Raw genomic sequence first — 24862 nt, 5'->3', positions numbered from 1 at the left:
AGTATGGAATCACCAGTCTTGGATGAGCACTCATTCAGACATTTCATGCTGTAAAACAAACTCGGATCAAAAACATGATACAATATTAAGGTCATTCCAAAGTGCAACTTGTTGGCTTTCAGGAACACTCAAAGAAATGAAGAGAAAACATTGTGGAAGTCAGTGAATGATACTTTTATTGACCAAACACAGGGAAATAAATATGGAATCACTCAATTCTGAGGAAAAAAGTATGGAATCACTCAAATTGGAGGTAGAAAAAAGGACACACCCAGTCTATTTCCTTTCCCTAAATGGACACCTGCCCCAGATTAGATGTGCCCGTTAGTGTGCAGTTCAAAACACCTGCAGTCATGACACCTTGGAGGGCTGCTGGACGAAGTGGAGTGGCGAGAACCATGACTCCAACAAGAGAAATGTCCCTTGAAACAAAAGAGAGGATTGTGAAACTTCTTGAAGAAGGTAACCCTTCACGCATGGTTGCTAAAGATGTGGGCTGTTCACAGTCAGCTGTATCCAAGATATGGTCCAAACACAAACAGCATGGAATGGTTGTTAAAGCCAAGCGTACTGGTAGACCAAGAAAGACATTAAAGCGTCAAGACAAACAACTAAAGGTCATTTGTCTTGAAAACCAAAAAAGTACAACTAAACAGATGAAGCATAAATGGGAGGAAGCTGGAGTCAATGTATGTGACCGAACCGTAAGAAATCGCCTAAAGGAGGTGGGATTTCAATACAGGAAAGCTAAATGAAAACCAGCATTGACACCTAACCATAAAAGAACAAGATTCCGATGGGCTAAGGAGAGGCAATCATGGACTGTGGATGACTGGATGAAAGTTGTCTTCAGTGATGAGTCAAGAATCTGCATTGGACAAGGTGATGATGCTGGAACTTTTGTTTGGTGCCGTTCCAGTGAGATTTATGAAGAGGCCTGCCTGAAGAAAACAACCAAATTTCCACAGTCCTTGATGATATGGGGCTGCATGTCAGGCAAAGGCACTGGGGAGATGACTGTGGTTAATTCTTCTATCAATGCACAAGTTTACATTGACATTTTGGACAGTTTTCTCATCCCTTCAATTGAACATATGTTTGGAGATGATGAAATGATTTTCCAAGATGACAATGCATCGTGCCATAGGGCAAAAACAGTGAAGGCATTCCTTGAAGAAAGACACATTCAGTCGATGTCATGGCCTGCAAATAGTCCAGATCTCAACCCAATAGAAAACCTGTGGTGGAGATTGAAAAAAATGTTCCACAAGAAGGCTCCAACCTGCAAAGCTGATCTGGCAACTGCTATCAAAGAGAGTAGGCACCAAATACTGTTTGTCCCTCATCAAGTCCATGCCTCAGAGACTAAAAGCTGTTATAAAAGCCAAAGATGGTGCAACTAAATACTAGTGATGTATTTTGAATGGTCTTTTGTTTATGTGTTTTTCATGATTCCATACTTTTTTCCTCAGAATTGAGTGATTCCATATTTATTTCCCTGTGTTTGGTCAATAAAAGTATCATTCACTGACTTCCACAATGTTTTCTCTTCATTTCTTTGAGTGTTCCTGAAAGCCAACAAGTTGCACTTTGGAATGACCTTAATATTGTGTCATGTTTTTGATCCGACTTTGTTTTACAGCATGAAATGTCTGAATGACTGCTCATCCAACACTGGTGATTCCATACTTTTTGCCAGGGGTTGTAATACGTCATGTATACTTTTTATTAAGTGTACCACAGTCAGTACCAGTTCGACAGCAATCTGGGTTGTTAAGATTTTGTCAGTTAGTCAACTTCTTGATAAAATGGTTCATAATTAGACAAATAATTCAGTTTTACTCCATGAATTATTGATGTTTTTGGTAAAGCTGGAAATTAAAAGTTTCCTCCAGTCAAACAGTTTGTTACTGTGAGGCAGTGTTTGGCTAATAGTATTTATTTATTTATTTATTTATTTATTTGTCTAATTGGGACAGTGTGCATTCATTAAAAAAATAACTTAAATGTATCCAATTGCGGACTATCCTGATTTCCAGTGTTTGTCTGCCTTCCAGATGTTTTAGCCCCTGAACAAGCTACAAGAATAATAAATTACTCTCTAAAATACATTTTTGAAAAGCATAGTCTCAAGATAAAATGCATAAAATCATACACACTCTTTCCAGACTTTTTCACATTAAATTTCCATTTCCACGCACTCGGGTCTCACTGTTCAAGTCTGTGTTTTATTAAACATCTGAGTCCAACCAGTCCATATTCCACATGAATCTCCCACTTGGTGTAAAAAGCTCCATGAGTCTTTATTATTTATGATCTGTGTGTTGGCACGATTTCTGTCCAGAGAAAGAGAAACTGGAGGAATATGATGACACGTCTCAAACATAAATCAGAAACTCTCAACCTGAAAAAGTCTGAATGACAATCAAACTTTCCAGCTTGTAGAATATCACTTTTCATCATTATTTTAATCATTTCAAATGTATGTAAGTTAATAACTAATTATTTAATAAAAAAATACATATATATTATTAAAATTATAACTTATTTCATATTACTGATATGTATGATGAAATAATTTTACAAATAATAATAAATTATACATTTAATGAAACATTTTTTCATTAAAAATATTTAAAACTCATTTGGGTATTTGTTAAATTATTAATGACTGTGATGCTTAACTTCAAATTATTCAGTAAACATTCTAAAAGCTGCAGAGATGTCTGACATGCTGTGATCTCACATTAACAGTTTGACTGTAAAACAACTGATACCAGAACAACATGTCACTAACAAGGAAAAACAGAAATTATATTTTATTTATGGGCGTTTCTTCCTCTGCAAAGTGTTCAGGATCCAGATCATCTCACAGTAACATCTTTATTTATTTTACATTTAGAAAAATCTTTTCTAGCTTCTAATCTCTGAGGCTTGTTGGTTTTACAGAGTTAATGTGACTCTTTGTTCAGTTTTACAGTAAAAATAAGAGAAGGGAAATAAAATGAGTTTTATGTGGTTCCATGTTGGGCACAGTAAATATTCCTGACGTCAATTTTTTGTTGGAGAGGAAAAATTGTGCCAAACGGTGAACAAAGCGGCTTTCTGGGTTCTGCAGATGTTTTTGATTCTGAGGCATCAAATAAGTTGAAATAATAACTAAGATTTTTCTTTATGAGGTTTTCAGCTTCATTTTTCTAATTATGGGAAATAACTAGCATGACTTAGGAGACATAATCCTGGTATAATTATGCTTTGATAAGATGAAAAAATATACAAAATATGTTTAATTTGTTTTTATGTTCGTCATTACTGTATTTACTTTTAGATGTAATAATAAATTAACTATTATGTGTATTTATTTGTTTTTTGGTTAATGTTTTCAGGGACTTCAGCTTTCCAGAATATTGATGTTTTTATTGTTTGTCTGGTATTTTCTAATTTGTTTTTGTGGGCACTTATAATTTATTGTAGCTGCCTAACAATTATTATTATTTATTTACTGTACCATGTTTTATGTTTGATGTTTGTTTTCATTTCAATAAAGCATTTTCAAATCCAGCATTTATGAAAGAATAAAAAAGCTGCTGTTGAAAGAAAGTGAAAAGAAGTTTGTTGTTTGGTTCAAAAAGATGCAGACAGAAATATGAGACATAGAAGAGCTAAAACCAGAAGTTTACATTCACTGAATACAAAGATACGACACTTTCTCCTCACTGACTGAAGTTAGTGCAGACCAAACGTCTCCTGTTTTATTTCTGTTTGCTAAAAACAGAAAACTTACAGAAAACATTTTGTAGAGATTTTTGTTGTAACTCTTCTTGAATTCAGGAATTTGCATAAATTTGCTCAGAATCAGTTTTTTTTTTTAGTTTCTTTCCTCCAACTTCTCACAGCAGTTAACTGAAGTTCTGGTCGGTTCATCTGGGCAGAACCAGTGGAACCGGGTCACACATCTTTTTAGATATGCTCACAGTTTCTCAGTAGGGTTCTGGTCAGAGCTTTGAAGGACACAGACATTTACTTTGTTGTCCTGAAACCTCGGGTCGGTTTTTAACCCAAACCTTTACTTCCTGCTGATGTCTTCAGACGTTGCTTCAATGTTTCTGCATAATGTTCTTTCTCTAATGATGCATCTGTTTCAGGAAGTGCACCAGTTCCTCCTGCAGTAAAAAGACCCCACATCATGATGCTGCAGGGTTTGTTGCTCCAGATGTACCGATGGTCATCATGTCCACATTGTCCCACGTCAGTCCCGTCAGCCTGGAGGACGTGTCTCCAGAAATGAAGGTCTTTGTCTCTGTGCGTCTGCAAACGGCATTCTGGCAGTTTTATTCTTCCTCACTGAGCGGCTTTATGTCGGTACTGGACAGTTTCGCTGTGGGTAATGACTTCTTCTCAAAGTCACTGACTTTTGTTCTGAGTTCAATCTGCACATTTTGGACCAGAACCCGTCTCCTTCCAGAACCATGTTTATGGTTGAACAGATGAACTTCAAGCATTTGGAAATTGTTGAGGTTTGTGGAGGAAAACCCTGATTTTGTATGTAAACTTCTGAATTCAAAGAAAGCTACAAAAAAATTCTTGCTATGTTTTCTGGCTTTTTGTTGATTCTAACTGACCTGAAATGAGAAACGTTTGGTCTGATTTAACTCCAGACAGAGTTTTATTTATTTATTTATTTATTTATTTATTTATTTATTATGCTTATGTAAATTTTTGGTTCCAGGTTTTTCTAGATTTTTATTTGTAAAACATATTTGGGTAACTTGGTAAATGGATTGAAATTAAAGATCTGTAGTCACGGCAACCAAACTGCATTACACTGAACCAAAAATGTTAAACCTAAGAATCATTTTTCCTGGACTTCACATACATACACACTTTGTATTGGCTGAAGATAGTTTTCCAAGACTTAACTGAGTTTCTTACATGCAAACAGCAGCTAAAAGTAACGTTTTAGTGACATTTTTATCTTTCTTTTTCACTACTGGATGTTAAATACAACATAAATTATTTAGTCAGAGGAAAAGGAAATGTGTTACAAAGGTTACTAAAATAAACCAGAAGCAGGAGTTTGAACCTGAAACCATCTTAGTGTTAAAATGCAGCTGCAGAAACACAAAACAGAGAGAAATCAGATGTTCAGGGAAGAAAGAGAGAGAGAGAGAGAGAGAGAGAGAGAGAGAGAGAGAGAGAGAGAGAGAGAGAGAGAGAGTCTGAGGACAGCAGAGAAGAAAGTTTACTGGACGGTGAAACACGGAGCTGCTGGACTGGAGACGCAGGAGACAAACTGAACCAGAGGACACAGAGTTTTCACCAACACCAAGACAAACTTCAGCCTGGTTTCCATCCTCAGGTAGATCTGGTTGCCATGGTTTCCTGGAGACTAGTGATGTTTGGACTTTTCTACTGCTTCATCAGGACCGATGTCACCAAGTCCCAGACAAAAGGTGAGATGGATTGTTGCCCAGCTATTAATAATAGAGAAAAATGGATGTTGTAGTTCTAAATTTTATATCTGACTTTATGTCTTTTTAATTAAAATATATATATATCTAGATATATATATTATTGTTTTGTCTTTATGCAGTAAACTTTGCAGTTTGAAGTTTCCTCTTTAAGAAATTAAAAACTTTCTCAGAATAAACGATAACAAGATCGGATCAGGTTAAGAACCAATTAAATCATTTTTATTAGATGTCAGAGCCTCTAATCAATGTTTTGATTTCATGTGGCAGAATGTTTGTTTTAGCTTAGATTCCTTTTTGCTGCTGAATGAATGTAAATAGATATAATATATGAGTTCAACTGCAAAGATTGTAGTTTTTAACCTGTTCAGCCTCCAGGTTGGAGCAAAGTGTTTTTCTATTCATTCATCTTTCCAGAGTTTCTCTGATCATTCATGGAGCTTCTTCAGAAATGCTGACATTAGCGTTAGCTGCTACTGTGGATGCTACATTATCGTTAGCATCTGTGCTGCAGCTACATGTTTAGCATTGAGATGCTATTTTAAGCTTAAACAGTTTTGCTGAGAGGCTAACTGATTTTAGCACAACTTTAGCACAACAATAGTTTAATTAACCCCCAGAGGGCCAAGAGAAGTGGCTCTGTTGTCCTTGCTGCTGTTAGCACTTGTGCATCATATTTACAGGTGTTCCGGAAACAAATACAAAGGTTCCAGCCAGAACTTAAGTATGTAAAAGGGGAAAAGAGCGATGAATGGTGGTAGAATGCTTACCGTGTTAAAATCGATGTAACTAATTAATCAAAATGAAAGTTACAGTCCTAGTCAATACCCAGATAGCACAGAATGATTGAAACAACATTGAATCAATGTCAGCCAGAAACATTGAATCAACGTTGAACGCTGACATTGAAACAACATTGAAAGTGGTCGGTGACTTGTATGTTGAATCAACGTTAGGGTTTCAACCATAACTGACATTATATCAATGTTGATTCAACCATCATCTGTATGTCAACTTGTATGCATACTTGTGTTGATAGTACATTGAATCAGTTATGAATCAATGTTGATTCTACATTATATCAATGTTGAGTCAGCCATCATCTGAACGTGGATCTGCATCCGGATTTCGGTTGATTCTACATTGAATCAATGTTGATTCAACACTCATTTGACTGTGGATCTGCATGCATATTTGTGTTGATTCTACATTGAATAAGTTAGGAATCAATGGTGATTCAACCATCATCTGAACGTGGATCTGCATGCATATTTGTGTTGATTCTACATTGAATCAATGTTGATTAAACACTCATTTGACTGTGGATCTGCATGCATATTTGTGTTGATTCTACATTGAATAAGTTAGGAATCAATGGTGATTCAACCATCATCTGAACGTGGATCTGCATGCATATTTGTGTTGATTCAACACTCATTTGACTATGGATCTGCATGCATATCTGTGTTGATTCTACATTGAATAAGTTAGGAATCAATGGTGATTCAACCATCAGCTGAACGTGGATCTGCATGCATATTTGTGTTGATTCAACACTCATTTGACTATGGATCTGCATGCATATCTGTGTTGATTCTACATTGAATAAGTTAGGAATCAATGGTGATTCAACCATCAGCTGAACGTGGATCTGCATGCAGATTTGTGTTAATTCTACATTGAATCAATGTTGATTCAACACTCATTTGACTGTGGATGTACATGCAGATTTGGGTTGTTTTTATATTGAATGAAAGTTAAGGATTTATGTACATTTTACATCTGATAGGTCTACATCATAACATGCCACTAAAAGTTTCTTCACTGGTGTTAAACACTGTATTATTGGCAGATGATGCGTAAACTGTGTACAAAGGTTTAAAAATGACAACATGGGTTTGATTTAACATTTTATTTAAGAAAAGAGGGACAGATCTTTAAACATATTTGATTCCTTTTTGACTGTCAAAACAACAGTATGTTGTCCACAGAAGAACAGAGTCCATGAAGTTAAGCTTTGTACTGTATGAAGTAGGGAAACAGTACAAGTTGTGGTAACCCCAGTTTGACTCTGGTTGGCGTCACTTTGATTCCTTGTGATGTCTTCCTCTCATTCTGGCGCATAATGAAGCCACTTCTTGACAGTTTTGCTGCAGTCCTCAAGAGTCAGCTTTCGGTCAAACTGCAGAGCAACAGCTGAAAAAAATAAAAGTGAGGAAGGTGCCGGTTAGAAATATGATAAACATTTGAAAAGTTCTGAAACACAATGAAAGATTAAACACTGTACTGGTTACAGGTCTGAGAACAAATACAAACCATATAGTTCCCCATGTGCACTCACTGTTAAATTAATATCTTAATCTTTCATTAATATTTATCTTAATGTTTACATATACAACTGCATTTACCCATCAAGCTGCAGTATAGTGTAGGATTTATGATATTGATATTAAATCAATATTTAAAATAAAGGGCTGTTTATCAGAAAACCTAACAATAAAACTCAGGGAGGATCAGATTTATTTAACACACCAGAGACAAATAAATCAAACAAAAGGTGATTTATAGTGTAGTTGGAAAAATTATAATTTATACAGAATAAACTTCCATCAAATAGCTGGTTCAATCTTCCATCAACTACAAATATTTCCAAATAAGTTGATTAAATTCCTTAAAAAGTGTCTATATGCTAATAAAGATCCCACACAAGTAACAATAGTCCAGTTCAATTTAACCACTTACCAATCCAAGGATCAACAGACTGAATCAGTCATTAGCAGGTTTAGTTCAGTGTTTCACCTGCCTTACATGTTAAGTGTTTCCCTTCTGCCTCACCTGGATTGAATCTGTGGATGATTAACAACCTTCTGCACTTCTTGATGGCTGCAGACGGTCATGTAATCATACAACTCAGCTGTTCTGGTACAGAGGCTCATTTAAGCACGACCCTAAGCATATCATAATAAAAAGTTAAAAACAAGTGATTACTATCACAACAATTTAAAGCCCACCTGGACCAGCCAGCCTTACACTTCCTTGTCCACCACATGCTCTCCCAGACCAAACAATAGGCCCCGCCCTATTTTAAAAACTCAAATCCCACAAAATCTCGCAGGATTTCATACTTAGGCGTGGAGTGGTGGGTAGGATGAAAATAATACAAAAGGAGACATGACCTCAATTATTAAAAATATCCGTTTTGCCCCAAAATAACCAGGATTACTATGGGCACAAAACAATGCCCTTATTTTTCAATAAACACATTTAAGATCAAAGTAATATTGAAAAACTTACCATAAAAGTGCTCAGCGGAGAATTCAATTCAGAAGCCGGTAGCAAACAAGCCAGCAGCAAAGTGGCTTTTTGGTTGGGACAAACCACAAGTGTAAAATTGGGGAGGTGGACTGTACAACTCCTAGTACAGACTTGTAGATGTTTTTGTGTCAACACATTATGCACAGTCAGTAATAATATTTACAGACAAGTAAGAAAATGTACAGAAAGGAATCACAACCCACTGTTCTCAACATGTAGTGCTTAATTTGAAACATGATTAACCCCCACCTAGTAATAAAATGTTCTGACCCAGAGCTCAAGGAGGGGGAGGGAAGAAGGAATGAGAGGGGGTAAAGAGGAGAAGGTTGGGAGGAGCGGCTGGGTGGGGGAGGTTTGGGAGGGAGTAGGGGGAGATGAGGAGGTGATGAGGGCTGCAATAAACTGCCCAGATTGCACACAACGGTAAATAAACGTTGAATTATAGTTAGAATGGTTGATTTTTGGTTGAGGTCAACAACTGACGGTTGATCAACCATCAAACAACCATCCAGCTCCAGCCAAGTAACCAATGTTGAAACTGTGTCATTGAGTCAATGTTGTTTTGTGGTTGAAATCTAATGAATGAAATGCTAATGTCTGATCAACGACTGATCAATGTTGAATCAATGTTGAATCAATGTCAGCTCTTTTGCCACACCCCTTCCCCTCCTCTCCTCCTCATCAGAGCTCTGGGTCAGAGCATTTTATTAGTGAGTGGGGGGTATTACATTCTAAATTAACCTCTGTAAAGGATAGTGGGTGAAGATTCATTTCTGTACATTTTCTTTCTTTTTCATAAAAAAGTCCTACTGACCATTTGTGTGTGATATATTGACACAAAAACATCTACAACTTACTACAAGGAGTGGAGCAGTCCACCCCCACCATTTACATGAGTGGGATGTCCCAAACACACCGCCACTTCGCTGTTGGCTTGTTGGCAAAATATGTTTTTTCAATGTTGAATTGCCATCATGTGCAATCTGGGCAGGCGCAGAGCTATGGGGGGGGGGCTTAAATATCTGATTATAGACTGAGAAAGTCTACTGCCTGTTGAGAAAGGTCTATTTAATGTTAAAGTTACTTTCCCTCAATGGAATATATACTAGTCAGTCCCAGTGACCGTTTCACTCACGGTTTAGCCGATGTGTTTCCTGGGTAAAGATCAACCAAAAAACGCAGACCAACCTCCCCGCCCCTCGCTCAACAGTTTCTGGTAGCGCAGGCGATAAACGGGGCCTGGTGATTCGTTAGGGGTCCGGTAATTAGCCCCGCCCCCCGGCCCAACGCTGACTTGTTCCGCTAGTGAATCTGGGTACAGAACGGAATCACAACTCAGTGTTGTCAACACATAGTGCTTAAGTTAAAATGTGATTAACCCTCACCTAAAAGGGGTTGTGCTGTGGTGGCGCAGGGGTTAAGCACAAACCACAATCAAGGCCTCAGTCCTCAACACAGCTGTCACAGGTTCAATTCCTGACCTTGGCAACCTTTGCTGCATTACCCCCCTTCTCTCATTACCCACTTTCCTGTCAATTAACTATCAAATAAAGGCCACTAGCCAAAACAATCTTTTAAAAAATAAAGTGTGAAAAATTAAAAACCCTCACTTAAAATTAAAGTTGTTTCACCCGATTGAGGGGTAGATGGGCCCAGGTGGGGGGAAAGAGGTGTGTGTGTGTTTTTGGCGGGTGGAGGGAAGGGGGTTGGGCGTTTGAATGGCAGGCGGTGGTGAGGGGTGCAAAAAACACCTGAACACTTTGATTACTAGTTTTTCCCCAAACCTTATCCTCAAGGCAAACTGACCTGCATGCTTCAGCAAAACCTTGTTAATCAAATGTTAATTAAAATCATGTGTGCTGAATTAGGGAAATGGCTAAAACTTGCAGGGCAGTGTGCCTGGTGCCGGTGCTGAAAAACACTGGATTCGATGTGGCATTTCAATCAATGAATGTTAATTGGCTAGAATTGAATGGTTGTTTGATGGTTGATCCAGCTTCTGTCGTTGACCTGAACCATACATGCAGCCTTTGTGATCATTATTCAACATTAAATTAACATCGTGTGCTATCTGGGTAGTTCTTCCCCAAACCTTGACGTCAATCAAACTGACCTGCGTTTTTTCAGTTCAGCAAAACCCCGTTAATCAGACATCAATTAATATCATGTGTGTTGAATTAGGGAAATGCCTAAAACTTGTAGGGCCTGGAGGACCAGTGCTGAAACACACTGGATTCAACGTTGGCATTTCATTTATTTGATGTCGACCACAAAACAACATTGATTCAATGACACAGTTTCAACATTAGTTAATTGGCTAGAATTGAATGGTTGTTTTATAGTTGATCCACCGTCAGTTGTCGACCTCAACCAAACATGCAACCTTTGTGATGATAATTCAACATTGAATTAACATATTTTCCAACAAGCCAACAGCAAAGCAGCTGTGTGTTTGGGACATCCCACTCATGTAAACGGTGGGGGTGGACCCCTCCACTCCTTGTAGTAAGTTGTAGATGTTTTTGTGTCAATATATCACACACACAGTCAGTGAGAATTGTTATGAACAAGTAAGAAAATGTACAGAAAGGAATCACCACCGACTATCCTCTGCAGTGGTTAATTTAAATGTGATAACCCCCGCTCAGTAATAAAATGCTCTGACCCAGAGCGCTGATGAGGAGGAGAGGAGGGGAAGGGGTGAGGCAAAACAGCTGACATTGATTCAATATTGATCAGATGTTGATCAGACATCAGCATTTCAGTCATTAGATTTCAACCACAAAACAACATTGATTCAATGACACAGTTTCAACACTGGTTACTTGGCTAGAGGTGGATGGTTGTTTGATGGTTGATCCACCGTCATTTGTCGTCTTCAACCAAAAATCAACCATTAATCAGACTTCGGCATTTCAGTGATCAGATTTCAACCACAAAACAACGTTGATTCAATGTCACAGTTTCAACGGTTTGATTGGATGATTGTTTGATGGTTGATCCACCGTCATTTGTCGACTTCAACCAAAAATCAACGATTCTAACTATTTTTCAACGTTGATTTAACATCATGTGCTATCTGGGTAGTGATGTGAGTAATGCACCAAAGCCACTGACAAAAACTGTGACTGATGGGACGTAAAATGTTATGAAGGAAAGTCAGTCAGTAAATCCTGGTGAATTTTCAGCTGCTGAACATCTGAGTTCAGTCTGCGGCTCTGGGACCTTCTGACGTTTTCCACATAATCGCCTGCAGCCAGGCGTGGCGGCCAGGCATGTGACGGTGCCCTCCATTTAGAGAGATTTATGAACGCCATTCCAGTTTATGATCTTCATCATGGCTGCTTATATTTTATTTTAAAGTTTGCTTTACAGCAGCAAAGCCAGAAAACAACATGGATCCAAAACCGTTTCAGTTTCTTTCTTCATCCTCCAGATATAAAAGCCTTGAACTCAATAATCTTTTAAACATATGGCAACATAAAGTCTTTTCTTCATTACTATGAATAATAAGTAGCAAAAGGTTTATTGGCTCTTAAAAAATAGAGTAAAATCTGACTCATGATGAACCAGGTGTCAATCTCAGACTCCAGAAGTCAAACTTTTACCACTGACCCAGTGTAACAGGCAGTTTGGGAATCTGGAAATTGACATTTTTGATTGGTATCTGTTAATTCAGACGAGATGATAACAGGAAGGCTGAGTGGATCGTGTTACATGATTTTTAAAGTTGGACCAAAATGCAGCAGGAGCTTGATGATCAATGCTTAAGGTTTAATAATGAAAACAGAAACGTTACAGGAGACGAATAAGCAGAACAGCTTCTAACTAAATATTTAACTAACATGAAAACTCACTTGCTGAGTGAGTGAGCTACCAAAATAAAAGCTGGGTCAGTTTTCAAACCTGTGCCATATTATTTAACCAATCTGTTGATCTTTTTCTCCACTGAGATCTTTGTTTATTCAGTTTTTTCCTTTTATCTGAATCTTTGCTTCACACTTTATAAAATGTGAAGAACCGCAGCAGCAGATCGGCTCCTCTTATTTTAAACTTAAGGTTTTAATCTTAAACCGTTTCCGTTGCTGCACATCCTGTTGTGATCATTCTGCAAGGTAAAGCCAGGAAAACTAAAACCATGCATTGCATGTTGAAATCATTTGGACTGTGTAATATTTTCCATGTGTTGCTCCTCCTTTGATTCTCCTTGTACCTTTGAGGTTTAGTGTCTGCAGACAGAATTTGTCTGTAAGGTCAGAGGTCAGAGTTTGAAGCTCATGACCTGCAGCAAAGCAGAAATCCTCCATTAAAGATAAAGTCGTTTTTTCATTTGACACAAAGATTTATCCACTTCTGAGAGTTTACAGCATTACTCCTGAACATGTGCATAGAGAAGTAAAGTTGATAGTGAAGCTAAGCTTATTTAAATATTCTTCTGCCTGTTATTTTATTTTTGCACAAAGTCCTGTTTCCTGCTGCAGCCAAAGTGAAAAGAGGATCTTCAGCAGCTGGAAATCCAACGTTCTACAAAACCATAAGTGATGCCCATTTGTTATATGAGGTGAATAAAATAAATATGACCCAGATGTATCTCTGAATGTGCATTTGTTGCATTTTTGCCCTTTCTTCTCTCTGTGTATCAGATCCTGATGGCCGGCATACGTTTTGACCCCAGTGGGGAGTTTTCTGTCGACGATGCTGAACTTTCTTCGCTCCGTCAGACCAGAAATCTGAACTTCATCTGTGAGGAGATCGTTCCCAAGAAGCCAACAGAAGTGTTTGGGCTCATAGCTGAGCTGTCGGATCACAGTGCTTCACTGCATCAGGACGATTTTGAGCGAATCTTGATGACTTTGGTGTACACAACCCAGAAGATGATCAGCGCTGCTTCTGTTCACCAAAGAGAAATGTGGGCAGAGTCTTTTGTTGGTTTATACAAAGCTATAAAACGAGACCTGGCACGGACAAACTGAGAGTTCAATGTTTAAGTTTAATCACTTTAAAAATTCAACATTAGATGTTGCAACTGAAAGAAATGAGAATCAGAAATGAACTGAACAGAAATCAAAATGAAGAAATCACTGAAATATTCTCAGCAAAAGACGATTCAAGTGTAAATCCCATATTTACATCATATTTACATCGGATATTTGATTTAGTAGCACCTGCATGTAACTGACATCTGAGACCAAAAACAGAACAACTTTAAATGAGTCACAACAAAACAAAGTGAAAATAATATGCAAATATGAGAGAAAAATATCTGAAAACCTTAATAAGCGTGTCCATGTTGGATTAATTTTAATCTCTTGTAATTAAGGATCCACTGCAAATAATAAACCATCTTGGATTTCAAAGCAAAGCACCACTGGATTAAATATCTTTCCAAAAATGTATTCCGCAGCAGCAGGCCAGTAGACATGTTTCTCTCCTCTTTTACCAATTTAAGTTTCTGATCACTGTTAAAACGTGAGAAGCAGAAACTTTTCTCTGCATGCCAACAGTTATGTTTACATTTTTACAAATCCTGCCACAGATTTTTTTAAATTCAGCTTTTGCTTTGTTCATGTAGCCTGCATGAAAAAGAACAGATATAAAACATCAGGAGTCCTGGAGGTTCATCACAATCAGCCTATGCTGCGTTCAAACAGCAGGTGATACGACCCAAATCTGATTTATTTATTTATTTTTTTTATTTTTTTATTTTTCTATTTTTCTATTTTTGTACGGCAGTCTGAATGCCCTAATTCCAATCTTTTGAAAAACTGATCTGTCTCACTTCCATATGTGGAACTAATTGGTATCAGATAGTTTTTACAGTCAAACTTTATCTGACTTTTACGTCACTGATGTGAGACGGCTGTCATAAAGCAGCAGCAGAAGAAGCCAGACGGTAAATCTGGATGTAAATAATGGCTGAAAATGATAATAATGACTCCTGGTCCGGCTCCACATCCTGCTGTGAAAACATCAGATGTGGGTCGCATTCGCCTGCTGTTGCATATTTCTGAACTTTGTCCAGTCAAAGTATCTTAGCCCTGCAGTCGCCTTTTTATTTCTAAGAAATGGCAGAGATTACGTTTTTACTTCTTCATGTCCTTCTTTTCTGAATTCACCACTTGATTTCATCTAAAATTCAATGTAGCAGTTAAACATGATGGGAAATGAAAGATGAATTATTATGTAATAAGATCCAAACTCTGTTGCTACAGTACACCGTCTCTGAGATGTTACAGAGTCTGAGCTGCCTCTGGTGGTGTGTTTGGAAAATCCCAAATGACGGCACCGTGACGTGGAACCGCGGCTCACAACCCAACTCCGATCATGATCTGACCCGGGTCTGGAGTTCCCAGCGGCTGCTTGGGATCCAGGGAGCTGGACAGGCCCGGCGGGCAGAACGGGACGTAGCGCAGCCAGGAGAACGAGGACAGGTAGGAGGACAGGCCAAATGGGAGGTTGTAAACCTGTCTGGTCTCCAGAGTTTCACACGAATCGTCTTCATGAGCTTTGTTCCAGGCCAGGATGCCGCGCTCCTGCTTCGATCCTGCAGGAAACAAAGAAAACACAGGAAGAGCCATTTCATTTAGAACAACAATATCTTCTTAGGAAAACACTTTTGTTACTCAAAATATTATTATTTTTGGCCTAAGACCCCCACTGCCTTCCCATGCTGTGCAGCCCTGGGCAGAAAGCCCTTTGCCCCACTAGATCACTGAGGTTGTTGTTGATGTGTGAGAGCACCTGGGACGGTGTTGTCCAACACGAAGCCGAAGAAACCGCCAACAAACATGCTGGTTGTCAGAAGAACCTGCAGCATCTGGTCGAACTCTACCACACCTGGAAACAACGACGGTTTGATGCTTTTAAAAGCTAATTAATAATAAAGTAACACAAACTGATTACGCACCTGTAGCAATAGCTTTGGGATTCTTTAATATCCAGTTGGGAATGACCAAACCAGAGAACATGGAGAAGCCAAAAATGAAGATATTTCTGGATGAATTCATGTCTGCGTACTGAAAATATGAGCAGAAATCTTCCAGTCGGAACAGGATCGGAAATCTTTTAGAAGCTTTCAGGAAACTTCCCTGTTTTAGCTTAAGGTGTTTACCTGCAAATTAGAGACTCCTGCTGCACAGATGACACCAAACATGACCATGAACATGCCTCCAATCACCGGAGAGGGGATGGTTGCAAATACAGCTCCCATTTTCCCAAGGATCCCCATGGCAACCATGAACAACCCGCTGGCCACTATGACCACGCGGCTCCCGACCTGCAAAGTCAGGAGATCCTGCTGATCCTGCTCTTTGAATCTGATGCGATCTCACGGAGAAGGTTGTTACCTTGGTGATACCGAGCGCGCCGACGTTCTCGCTGTAGGAGGTGGTTCCGTTTCCGGTTCCCCACGCTCCAGCCAGCAGGCAGCCGATTCCCTCGATGCCTATGCCGCGGTTGATGGCGTGTCTCGGTGGTGGCGGCGCTCCAGATAATCTTGCGCAGGCATGATAATCCCCAACAGACTCGATCATGGAGGAGATCACCCCGGCCAGGATCCCCACCACGCCGGCCAGGCTCACTGTGGGCTTCCCCCACTGCCCTGGGTTTGGTTTAAAGCAGAATGACAGAGAAAATGAGACTATGAGTAAATCATCACATAAACATCTTAAATATATTTCGTTTGATTATCTGCAGTTAAACACTAAACTAGCTCCTTTCACAAAGACTTCCCCGCTTTGAACAGTTTTTAATCGCCTTTACTTTTTGGGATCTCATCATTATACTGTTGCTTTCAAAAGTTTACATTCCTGCTTATGGTAAATGTGAATAATACACATTAATCAGAAAGAAATGTCAAAAACTACAAATTGATTCCATAAATTTGACATCTTTTTAAATACATTTTTAATATTCAGTCTCCTCTTCAGGTGACTCCTGAGATTTTCTATCACATCTGATACTGAACTTTGACTAGGCCAATTCAAAACTGTAATTTCCACCGAGAAACAGAATTCCTCTTCATTTTGAATGTTTAGGATCAAAACTCACTGATAATTTTTTTTTCCATCTGAAGAAAACTAACCTCAAATTATTGTGCTGCCTTCCTCATACTTCATTATAAACTCTACACCTCAGAGTTTTATCACTTATTTTATTAAACTGTTAGCTCAGGGAATTGTGGTCCAAAGTTCAAATCAGGTTTCATCCAAGCACATGATTCTGCTAGAAGGTTTTAGGAGATTAAATCTGTGCCTGAATGTTTTATTTGAAATTCAAGGCTTCAGTATTGGAGCCAGACTTCTTAGTTCTGACAGAAAATTGTTGATGCCTGAAAGTCATATTTTCACCATGTTACTTATTTATTTAGAAATATTACAGTTTCAAGCCAAATATTTAGTTAAGGTTTGTGATGTAAATATTTAACTTCAAGCTGGTTATTTAGCTAACATGTAAATTCACTGGGCGGAAGTTGACTACCCAAATAAAACACGGGTCTTGATGCCGGTTATTAACTCTGCCGCTCACCTCGTCATTGTTTCAGACATGCGCAGTTTCAGCTGGAAACATCGGATGAGTCGTTTTCCAGCAGGACAGACGTTTACCGATGGATGTGACTGACTGCAGCAATGCGGTCTAATTCTCAGGAATTTACATGGAGGATCGTAAGACCCAGCTCTTGTTTTTAGCAGTCCACTTCCGGTTATGGGCAAGCTCGCATTAGCATGTTAGCTAAATATTTAGCTCTGAGCTCTAAGCTAAAAGTTTAGCTTGTAGCTAAATATTTATTTTGCAGATTTAACATTTGGTTTTAAACTGTGACATTTATAAATGAATGAATAATGTGGTGAAAATGAACCCCATTTTCGGTGTCATGGTAGCTACTCTAGATAATTGCTGTTAATTTTTGACTGTAGCAACAAACGGCACCCAATAAGTTTCTGTCCATCTTTTTTATAGCTTTTGGAGAAACATCCAGTTTTGTTGATGTCACTGTTTTCATAGATCGTCTCCAGTTGATGCTTTTTGCATGCAATCATATTCAGAAGTAGAATAATGCATTCCAATAAGGCTCGTTTGCCAGATTAAAAATATCTTTTTAAAATAGCCTGAAAGTGAAAAATGTGTTTTGGGAGCGAATTAGTTTATACAACCAGGCTGTTGCAGCTTTTTCACATTTGCATTACATCCTCTAACAGATTTGTTAGTTTTCACATGAATTGCATAATATAATTGTTGCATTATTTTGTGGAAAAAAAATGTAAAATCATGTAAAAGCTTCAATTTTATTTTTATTTATTCATTTTTTTACAGTCGCACAAATCTCTGGCTTTAAATAGAAACATCTCCATTTTCCATGACTTTGAGATATATTGAGATATAAAATAAAAATCAGATATAATCTTAATGTCTTACCTGGATATGGGAAGGTAAACCAGGGAGCTTGGCTGATTACTTCCCCTTTTAGGTCTGTGCGTGCGAGGTAACCGTACTGCCCTGGTTCAGCAGGTAGAACATTATACGCCGTCAAGATGTAACAAATGAGCCAAGAAACTGTGATTCCCAACAAGACCTGAGAATTGAAACGGGCAACAACAGCAAAACAGTCACAATTTACTCTATAAAACGTAAATCACTTCTTCAGTTACATACAGGGAGAATCTGAAAGATGTAGACTCGAGAAGTGTGAAGCTTTTTATCCTTGCTGTATGTAGGAAAGGGCATGGCTATGTGACGGAGGTACTGTGAAAACAGGATGATCAGGGCTGTGGTCCTGTGAGGCAGACAGAAGGAAAATTAGTCTGAAATTTAAACAAGATGGAGAAAACAGACTCTGAACAGAAAACTGTAACAGTCTTTCTTCGCATAAGGATCATCATTAAGGATAAGGTATCGACATTTTTTAATCTTGTTGAATTTGAATAAGAACCAGATTTAGAAAAACAGATTTCCTCAAAGAAATAAACAGTTTGGTGGGTTTTTTTCTTGTGTAAAAATACAAAATAGTCAAAGGAATTACATTGAAGAGATGCCCCAGTGGTTTCCAGCGCTGCTCCCAGCTGAATCAAACAGCGACAGGCCAATGAGAGCGATAGTGGGAGCAATGGTGAGGGGTCCAATGAAGCGCATGAAGAGGCCGATGAGGCCAGAAAATCCAACAAACACCTGGAAGAGGGAGCCCACCATGATGGAGCCCTGCAGCTAGAGACAGAAACATCACAGCTATTAGGCATCAGTCATTATACTCAAAAAAACAAAAAACAACGAAACTTAATTTGAAAAAAGGAGGAAAAAATCTGATGTTTTATTTTCTAAGAATAAAATATTATAAATGTATGATTCGCGTTCGTCTTTGTTTTTGTAATACTCTTGTCTCCCACAAGAGGGAGTGTCGTGAACCTGTACTAAGAGAAATGAACAGTAAAAGCCTTGAAACAACAGTTCCCCACCTCGTTATTTAAGACATTTTGTTAGGATATTTTCAGTCTATAAATATATAAAAATTATTATAAATTAAATTATATAATTTAAGAGTTTTTATTTCTATCTGACAGCACATTGGCTGGTTATTGCTGAAACCAAAACCCTAAAAATACATAAAATAATCACAATGACTAAAGTCTACAACAAAAACAAAATAATGATTGCAACACTTTAATGAAAAATTACAATTCCTTGAGACTGAGAAAAAAGTCAAAGTTTTAATATATTTAGCTTGCTAACTAAACATATTTAGTTTGGGGCTAAATATTAGTTCCAACTTGAATATTTAGCTAAGTAGCTAAATATTTTGTGGTTAGACTGAATATTTAGCCTGCTGGCTAATTATTTAGATAACTAAATATTTAGCCAGTAAGCTAAATATATTTGTTTGTATAAATATTTAACTTCAAACTAATAATTTAGCTTGCTCACTGGAGCTAAATGGGTTATAAAGTTTGAAAACTGTGACATTTAGAAATGTATGAATAACAGTGAAAATGTGACTTTCAAAAATGAATTCCCTTTTTTTCCTATGACAGGCTAAATAACTCAAAATATTGCTGTTAATCTTTGCATTTCAAATATCACAACATTAATAAAACCCTGAGCATTTCTGTGCACAGCTGCCATGGCTTGTGCTAAACCTAGTTTATTTTTCAGAACATTACAAAAAGTGTTTGGTTTCTCTTTGTTTGCTAAATTTGGAGGTAAAACCCAGTGGAGTCATGTGACCAGCTGTTAGTTTAATTCAATTCAATTAAAAAACACTGTGTTGATCCCAGAGGAAAATAAAACAGGAGCTTTAAATGATCACAGTTTACTTACAGCTCTCATCCGACTCTGCCACACTTCTATGAACTCTGTGGACGAAGTGTTGACTGAGCTGGCGTTTTGGGTCCAGGCAGGACACGTAAATTCTGGCATGGAGAGCATCGCCATGGAGGGAGCCAGCAGCGTGAACGTGCCGCCTTGAAGAATGGGCAGCCTGGAGGCAAAGATGGCCGAGTGGTTAATGTAAGCAAAATGCTACTAAAGTCTGAGATCATTTAGATTTATTCATAAACAGGAAATTTAAACCTACAGTCTCCGTATGTGAACAGTTAATTCAGATCATGTGAAGCTAGAGAGTGGCTCTCTAGTGACTCTCCTATTAGACGCACAGACTCGAGGTTAAGTGGGTTAAAGCAATCAGCTGCTAATGATTGTCTCTGTGCTGCTCACTATCTGCCATACACATCAGACTTTCCAGTGAAGCATGTAAATCAGCATCACGCAGGAAGTTATTGGAGGAGAAAATGGCTGCAGACGTTTGCTTTGGGAAAGAAAAACTTGAGCTTGTTGAAGGTGATGTTTTCCTGCCAGCTCATGCCTGAATGTTTAGGAAAGGACAAGAAAGCATCAGTGGTGCTAAGCCAGGAGAATGCGGGTTTTAGCAGAAACCAGATTCCGGACATAATGAGATGGAAATTCCTTGACTAATCCAGCTGTGACGACGTGATTCAGGAAGGCTGAGCTGCAGCGCTCAGAGCTGAAATCACATTTTAAATCTGTGGGTTTCAAAGACAAAAACAGCTTTTACCAGATTTAATGTCACCTTAACTCTGCATAACTAACACAGGATCCTCACTTCTGCTGCACAGCATGAAAAGGTCAAAGATTTCTCCAGTTTTTGCTTTTCTAGCACATTGAAATGTTTCAGATCATCAAACAAATTCAGAAATACGAAAAGCTGGTTTCAGAAAACCCTTTTCTAAACCACTCAGACGATGTGTGGAGAAGCTGAGAACTGGTCGTTTTAGGTTCTTTGTTCAGCTGCTGTGTTTGAGTTTAAGGCAACAAACTGATAACTGGATGTTTTCCTTCAGGATTTTCTGCAAGGGAGCACAATTCATGGTTCCAACAATAACAGCAAGTTGTTCAGATATAAAAGAAGCAAAGTAGTCCCAGACCATGACACTGCCACTACCATGCTTGGCTGTAGCTGTGATGTTCTGTTTGCTAATAGTCCGTCCTCAGCAGGTAACCAGATCCTTCTGGTATCAGTTCCTACCTGATGCCGAAGGTGACCTGCAGCAAGGTGCAGAGTCCAGACACGAAGAAGATGGTGCTGATGAGGTAGCTCTGAGTGAGGCCGTCATGCTGCAGACACAGGCCCTGCGACAGGATGAGGGGGATGGCGATGATGCCGCCAAAGGCAGTCAAACAGTGCTACAGGAACACAGGAGGGACATTTAAAAGTAAGCATGGAGGAGAAAACAGTTTGACTTTTAATGCATGAATTCATTTAGTACTGAAATGATTAATAATGATAAATCAATTAGTGAAATTTAACTAATTTAGTATCAATTAATTGCTAACTGGAGTACAGACTAAAAATTATAATTTGCTGAAAGAACAACACAAGTAAAGCAGTAATTAAGCCAAAACTGTAAAAAAGTATACATTTTGTTTTTAAGATATTAAAGAAATACTATTCATAACTCCTCTAGTGGCAGTTTTAGCTTTGACTGGTTCAAATTCTGTAAAAAAAAAAAATCAAATTCAGTAACTTTTGATCAGTTGATTCATAAAATAATCACCAGATGATCGCTACACTGTGCTGATGTCCAGCAGAATAAAAGGAGCTTTTCACCTTTAAGCCGCAGATGCCTCCTTTTCTTCACTGAAGGAATGTTACTGTTGAGTTTTATGAAACAAAATGTTTATTTTCTTATTTTAAAAATTATTCGCATCTTTCAATGCATCTATAAAAAAGCTTAAGTGGTTAAATGAAACATCTGCAGAATGTGGTAAATGTTTTATCTGATTAATCAACTAATCATCAGAATATTCTACTAGAATAATGGTTAGTTGCAGCCCTAAACTTATTGAAACATAAACTAAGAACCTGAATCAAATCCTGCCTCTCTTGTTTACATTGTTATTATGTAACTCTGGACTCCATGTTGCATAAAAACTGACGGCTTCCAAAGCTTTTCCTGACAAACCTGAGTGCCTAAGAGGATGGAGAGGTACCACGGCGGGACGTCTGTCACGCAGTAAGCCAGTTTGTTCGTGTCTTCATCGACAGACGAGTCCAGATCTTCTCCTCTTTCTGGTAGATCACAGAAACGTCCTTCCAGCTTCAGTTCCACAGACAGACAGGAAGACGTCAGAAAGAGGCAAAAGTTTGGACACAAAACGCCCCAAACATTCCCGTTTTCAGAAATTATTACAGAAAATTTAAATCAAATGCTTCTTCTTTATGACAGAAATTAATTTTTTCATTTGTTTAGACCTGAGGCAGTGAAGTAACAAAGAACCTGTAGAACTTGGGTCCTGCAAATTCAATGAGGGGAAAAACTACTTTGGCTTTTACTTCCAGCTGTAAGGCAGAAAAATGCTAATTTATGAATTGATTTTTGTATTTTCTTCAGCTCCAGCTGTTGACAGCATGTAAAGCCAACACGTTTAACCAGATCAAATAAGGAAAGAAGTTCATTTCCAGATATGTCATTTTTAGTAAAGCTTGTTCTTATCAAATAAAAGCAAAGCATTAAACTCACCGCAAAGGCATAGTTGTCGAGTCCATTGCTCTCCTTCTCTGAGGTCATGTCAGCTTCAACCTGCTGGCTCAGGTTTAGTTTCCTGAAGTTTGAGAAGAAACAGAAAAGAAAGAGGAGAAAGCCAGACAAAAGGAAGCGTCTGGGAGGCGGTAGCGTGGGCGGGGTGGACAGCCTGCTAAGAAAAAGCTAATTTCAGACATGGGACTGCAGCTCGTGCTGACTGAAATGGGTCCAGCCGAGCGCTCATGTGAACCGAATTACAACAGTAGCAGCAGCTGACCAACCAGCTTCTGGCAGGCTGGAGATCTTCTGTCCTTTTCACTGTAAAACAAACTAATCTCATAAGAGGAAACCTTTGAGGCCAGAACCTCTGCAGCCTGGCTCCTGTTCTCACCTCCTTTCAGGATTATTGCTGTTATTTCGCTGCTTTTGGGGGTAAATTTGTTCCACTTTGAGTAAATCTTGTTTTTAGCATTTTGTATCGGTTGGTTGTGAGTTTTCCTCAAACTGCTCCAGTTTCCTTCTAATTTTAACACATATTTGTGTTTGTGACCATCACGTGCTGGCAAAGTATCACACAACACAAGGCTTGTTCATGAGCCGCTGTAAGTCATAACTTCATTTCCCAATTTACCGTACCTCTCCATTTCCCTCCAAATGCCATTAGCTTCAATTACATTATTAGTGTAAATTGAGAGTTTGATAGCAGCCCACATCTACCTAGTTAAAGTCCAGAAGGAAGAAAGTTACTGTCACACTTCTGGCATGAACGTCTCTGCAGTTTTCAATACTGAACACCTCACCTCATAAGACTGACTGCTTGAAGACACTTATGTGCACAAAACAGAAATAAACTGTGGGTATGCAGCAAATAGCATTTCACTCCAAACTTGAAGTTTATAATAACAGGTGCAAATGATTCAACAATACCGCTTAATGTAGCAGAGATGTGAAAAAACAACAGATTGTCTTCTCCAGCTTCAGTAAAGTAAAAAGTAGATAAAGCTGCCAAAATTCAGCTTTTTCTGTATGTTTTTACTCTGGACATGATTGTCGGCACCAATGGTTCTCCTGAACGATGACGACATGAACAGAATAGTTTTTAGAAATTAGAAATCACATGCAGCTCACAACCTGCAGCAGCAACGCAACTTAATTTAAATAAAGTTACTGGGAGAAAAGAGGATAAATCTGCAGCTAGTAATCCTTCTAACATCAGCCTGTGAGAATCTGGAGAATATTATCTGGATTAACAGATTATTTGGATAGCAAAAGGTGCTTAATAGGAGATTATTTTACAGGATTTAAAGGTGAAGCTAAAACTGCAACTTGAGTTTTGGGTAGAATAGATTTACAGAAAAAGATTTATTATTATTATTATTATTTATTATTATTATTATTATTATTAAATGCAAAGCTTTTTTTTCTTCTTTTTTGTAGTTTTGGCTTCATTATTGTTTTGAGTTTGTTGGGGTTTTTCAGCAAATTACATTTCTTTCAAGCATGTATTATTATTATTATATTATTATTATTTCAATAATCGATTAATAACAATTAATGTGATTAATCATTTCAGTCCTAAAATATGTAGGACGAATGTTGGGAAACAAAGAAAACATATTAAGTGTGGATTTGACACGTTTCCATAACGCAGCTGAATGAATCATTGTGTTTATTTTACCTGCAGGGTGAGAAAAAATTATACAAGAAGAAAAGTTGGAACATTCAATGTGAAAAATAAAACGTTTTCTGAGTTAAAATTATGTGGAAAATACTATACTTGTTTTTGCTTGTTGAGAATTTCATCTTATTTTGTTAAATGTTAAAACTCTTCAGGAAGCAGAGCCTGGTCTCATGTCGTAATCACCACATGAAATTCTTCTGCAGAGGTAATTTCTCCTTTATTTCCGCCGTTTCTCGTTGGGAAATGTCCCTTGTTGCCTCCCGTCCTGCCGGTCGGCAGCATTGTGTTGGGATCTTGTGACGACCTCTGTAAAGAATCCATTTGGTTTATGAATCCGCCTCAGACAGCCGAGTCATTTCCAGTGG

At 38.2% G+C, this 24862-nt stretch overlaps 2 protein-coding genes and 1 long non-coding RNA gene across 3 annotated transcripts; 1 reads left to right on the top strand and 2 right to left on the bottom strand.

Moving 5' to 3' along the window:
• Positions 1-4221: 4221 nt before the first annotated feature.
• LOC106907863 (protein FAM180A-like) lies at positions 4222-14151 on the top strand. Its single transcript, XM_088006709.1, has 4 exons — positions 4222-4384; positions 5112-5453; positions 13250-13347; positions 13430-14151. Exons 1-4 carry the CDS (start codon positions 4222-4224, stop codon positions 13757-13759), a joined length of 933 nt encoding a protein of 310 aa, XP_087862835.1. The 3' UTR covers positions 13760-14151.
• Positions 7369-8594, bottom strand: LOC148158601 (uncharacterized). Its single transcript, XR_015762996.1, has 2 exons — positions 8307-8594; positions 7369-7667 (listed from the first exon to the last, which is right to left on the bottom strand). It is a non-coding gene; the product is annotated as an uncharacterized LOC148158601 (long non-coding RNA).
• Positions 14152-14265: 114 nt separating the features above from the next.
• slc23a4 (solute carrier family 23 member 4) lies at positions 14266-22876 on the bottom strand. Its single transcript, XM_014973743.2, has 12 exons — positions 22814-22876; positions 22256-22390; positions 21319-21476; positions 20094-20253; positions 18805-18986; positions 18438-18558; positions 18201-18357; positions 16133-16386; positions 15898-16062; positions 15694-15802; positions 15528-15623; positions 14266-15330 (listed from the first exon to the last, which is right to left on the bottom strand). Exons 1-12 carry the CDS (start codon positions 22859-22861, stop codon positions 15092-15094), a joined length of 1824 nt encoding a protein of 607 aa, XP_014829229.2. The 5' UTR covers positions 22862-22876; the 3' UTR covers positions 14266-15091.
• Positions 22877-24862: the final 1986 nt, after the last annotated feature.

Source organism: Poecilia mexicana, unplaced genomic scaffold (genome assembly GCF_051168715.1).
Source record: "Poecilia mexicana isolate PSO_F unplaced genomic scaffold, ASM5116871v1 scaffold_6, whole genome shotgun sequence".
In the NCBI taxonomy this organism is placed as follows: domain Eukaryota; kingdom Metazoa; phylum Chordata; class Actinopteri; order Cyprinodontiformes; family Poeciliidae; genus Poecilia; species Poecilia mexicana.
This window is presented reverse-complemented; position numbering and strand designations above follow the sequence as displayed.

Bases quoted from the DNA above. Each gene is read 5' to 3' on its own strand.
- LOC106907863 (XM_088006709.1), top strand. From the start codon at position 4,222: ATGGTCATCATGTCCACATTGTCCCACGTCAGTCCCGTCAGCCTGGAG. The intron at 4,385-5,111 runs GTAATGACTTCT...GTTAAAATGCAG, and splicing joins ACTGGACAGTTTCGCTGTGG to CTGCAGAAACACAAAACAGA. The intron at 5,454-13,249 runs GTGAGATGGATT...TTTTGCACAAAG, and splicing joins CACCAAGTCCCAGACAAAAG to TCCTGTTTCCTGCTGCAGCC.
- slc23a4 (XM_014973743.2), bottom strand. From the start codon at position 22,861: ATGACCTCAGAGAAGGAGAGCAATGGACTCGACAACTATGCCTTTGCG. The intron at 22,391-22,813 runs GTGAGTTTAATG...GTGGAACTGAAG, and splicing joins TCGACAACTATGCCTTTGCG to CTGGAAGGACGTTTCTGTGA. The intron at 18,559-18,804 runs GTAATTCCTTTG...TCTGCCTCACAG, and splicing joins CACTGGGGCATCTCTTCAAT to GACCACAGCCCTGATCATCC.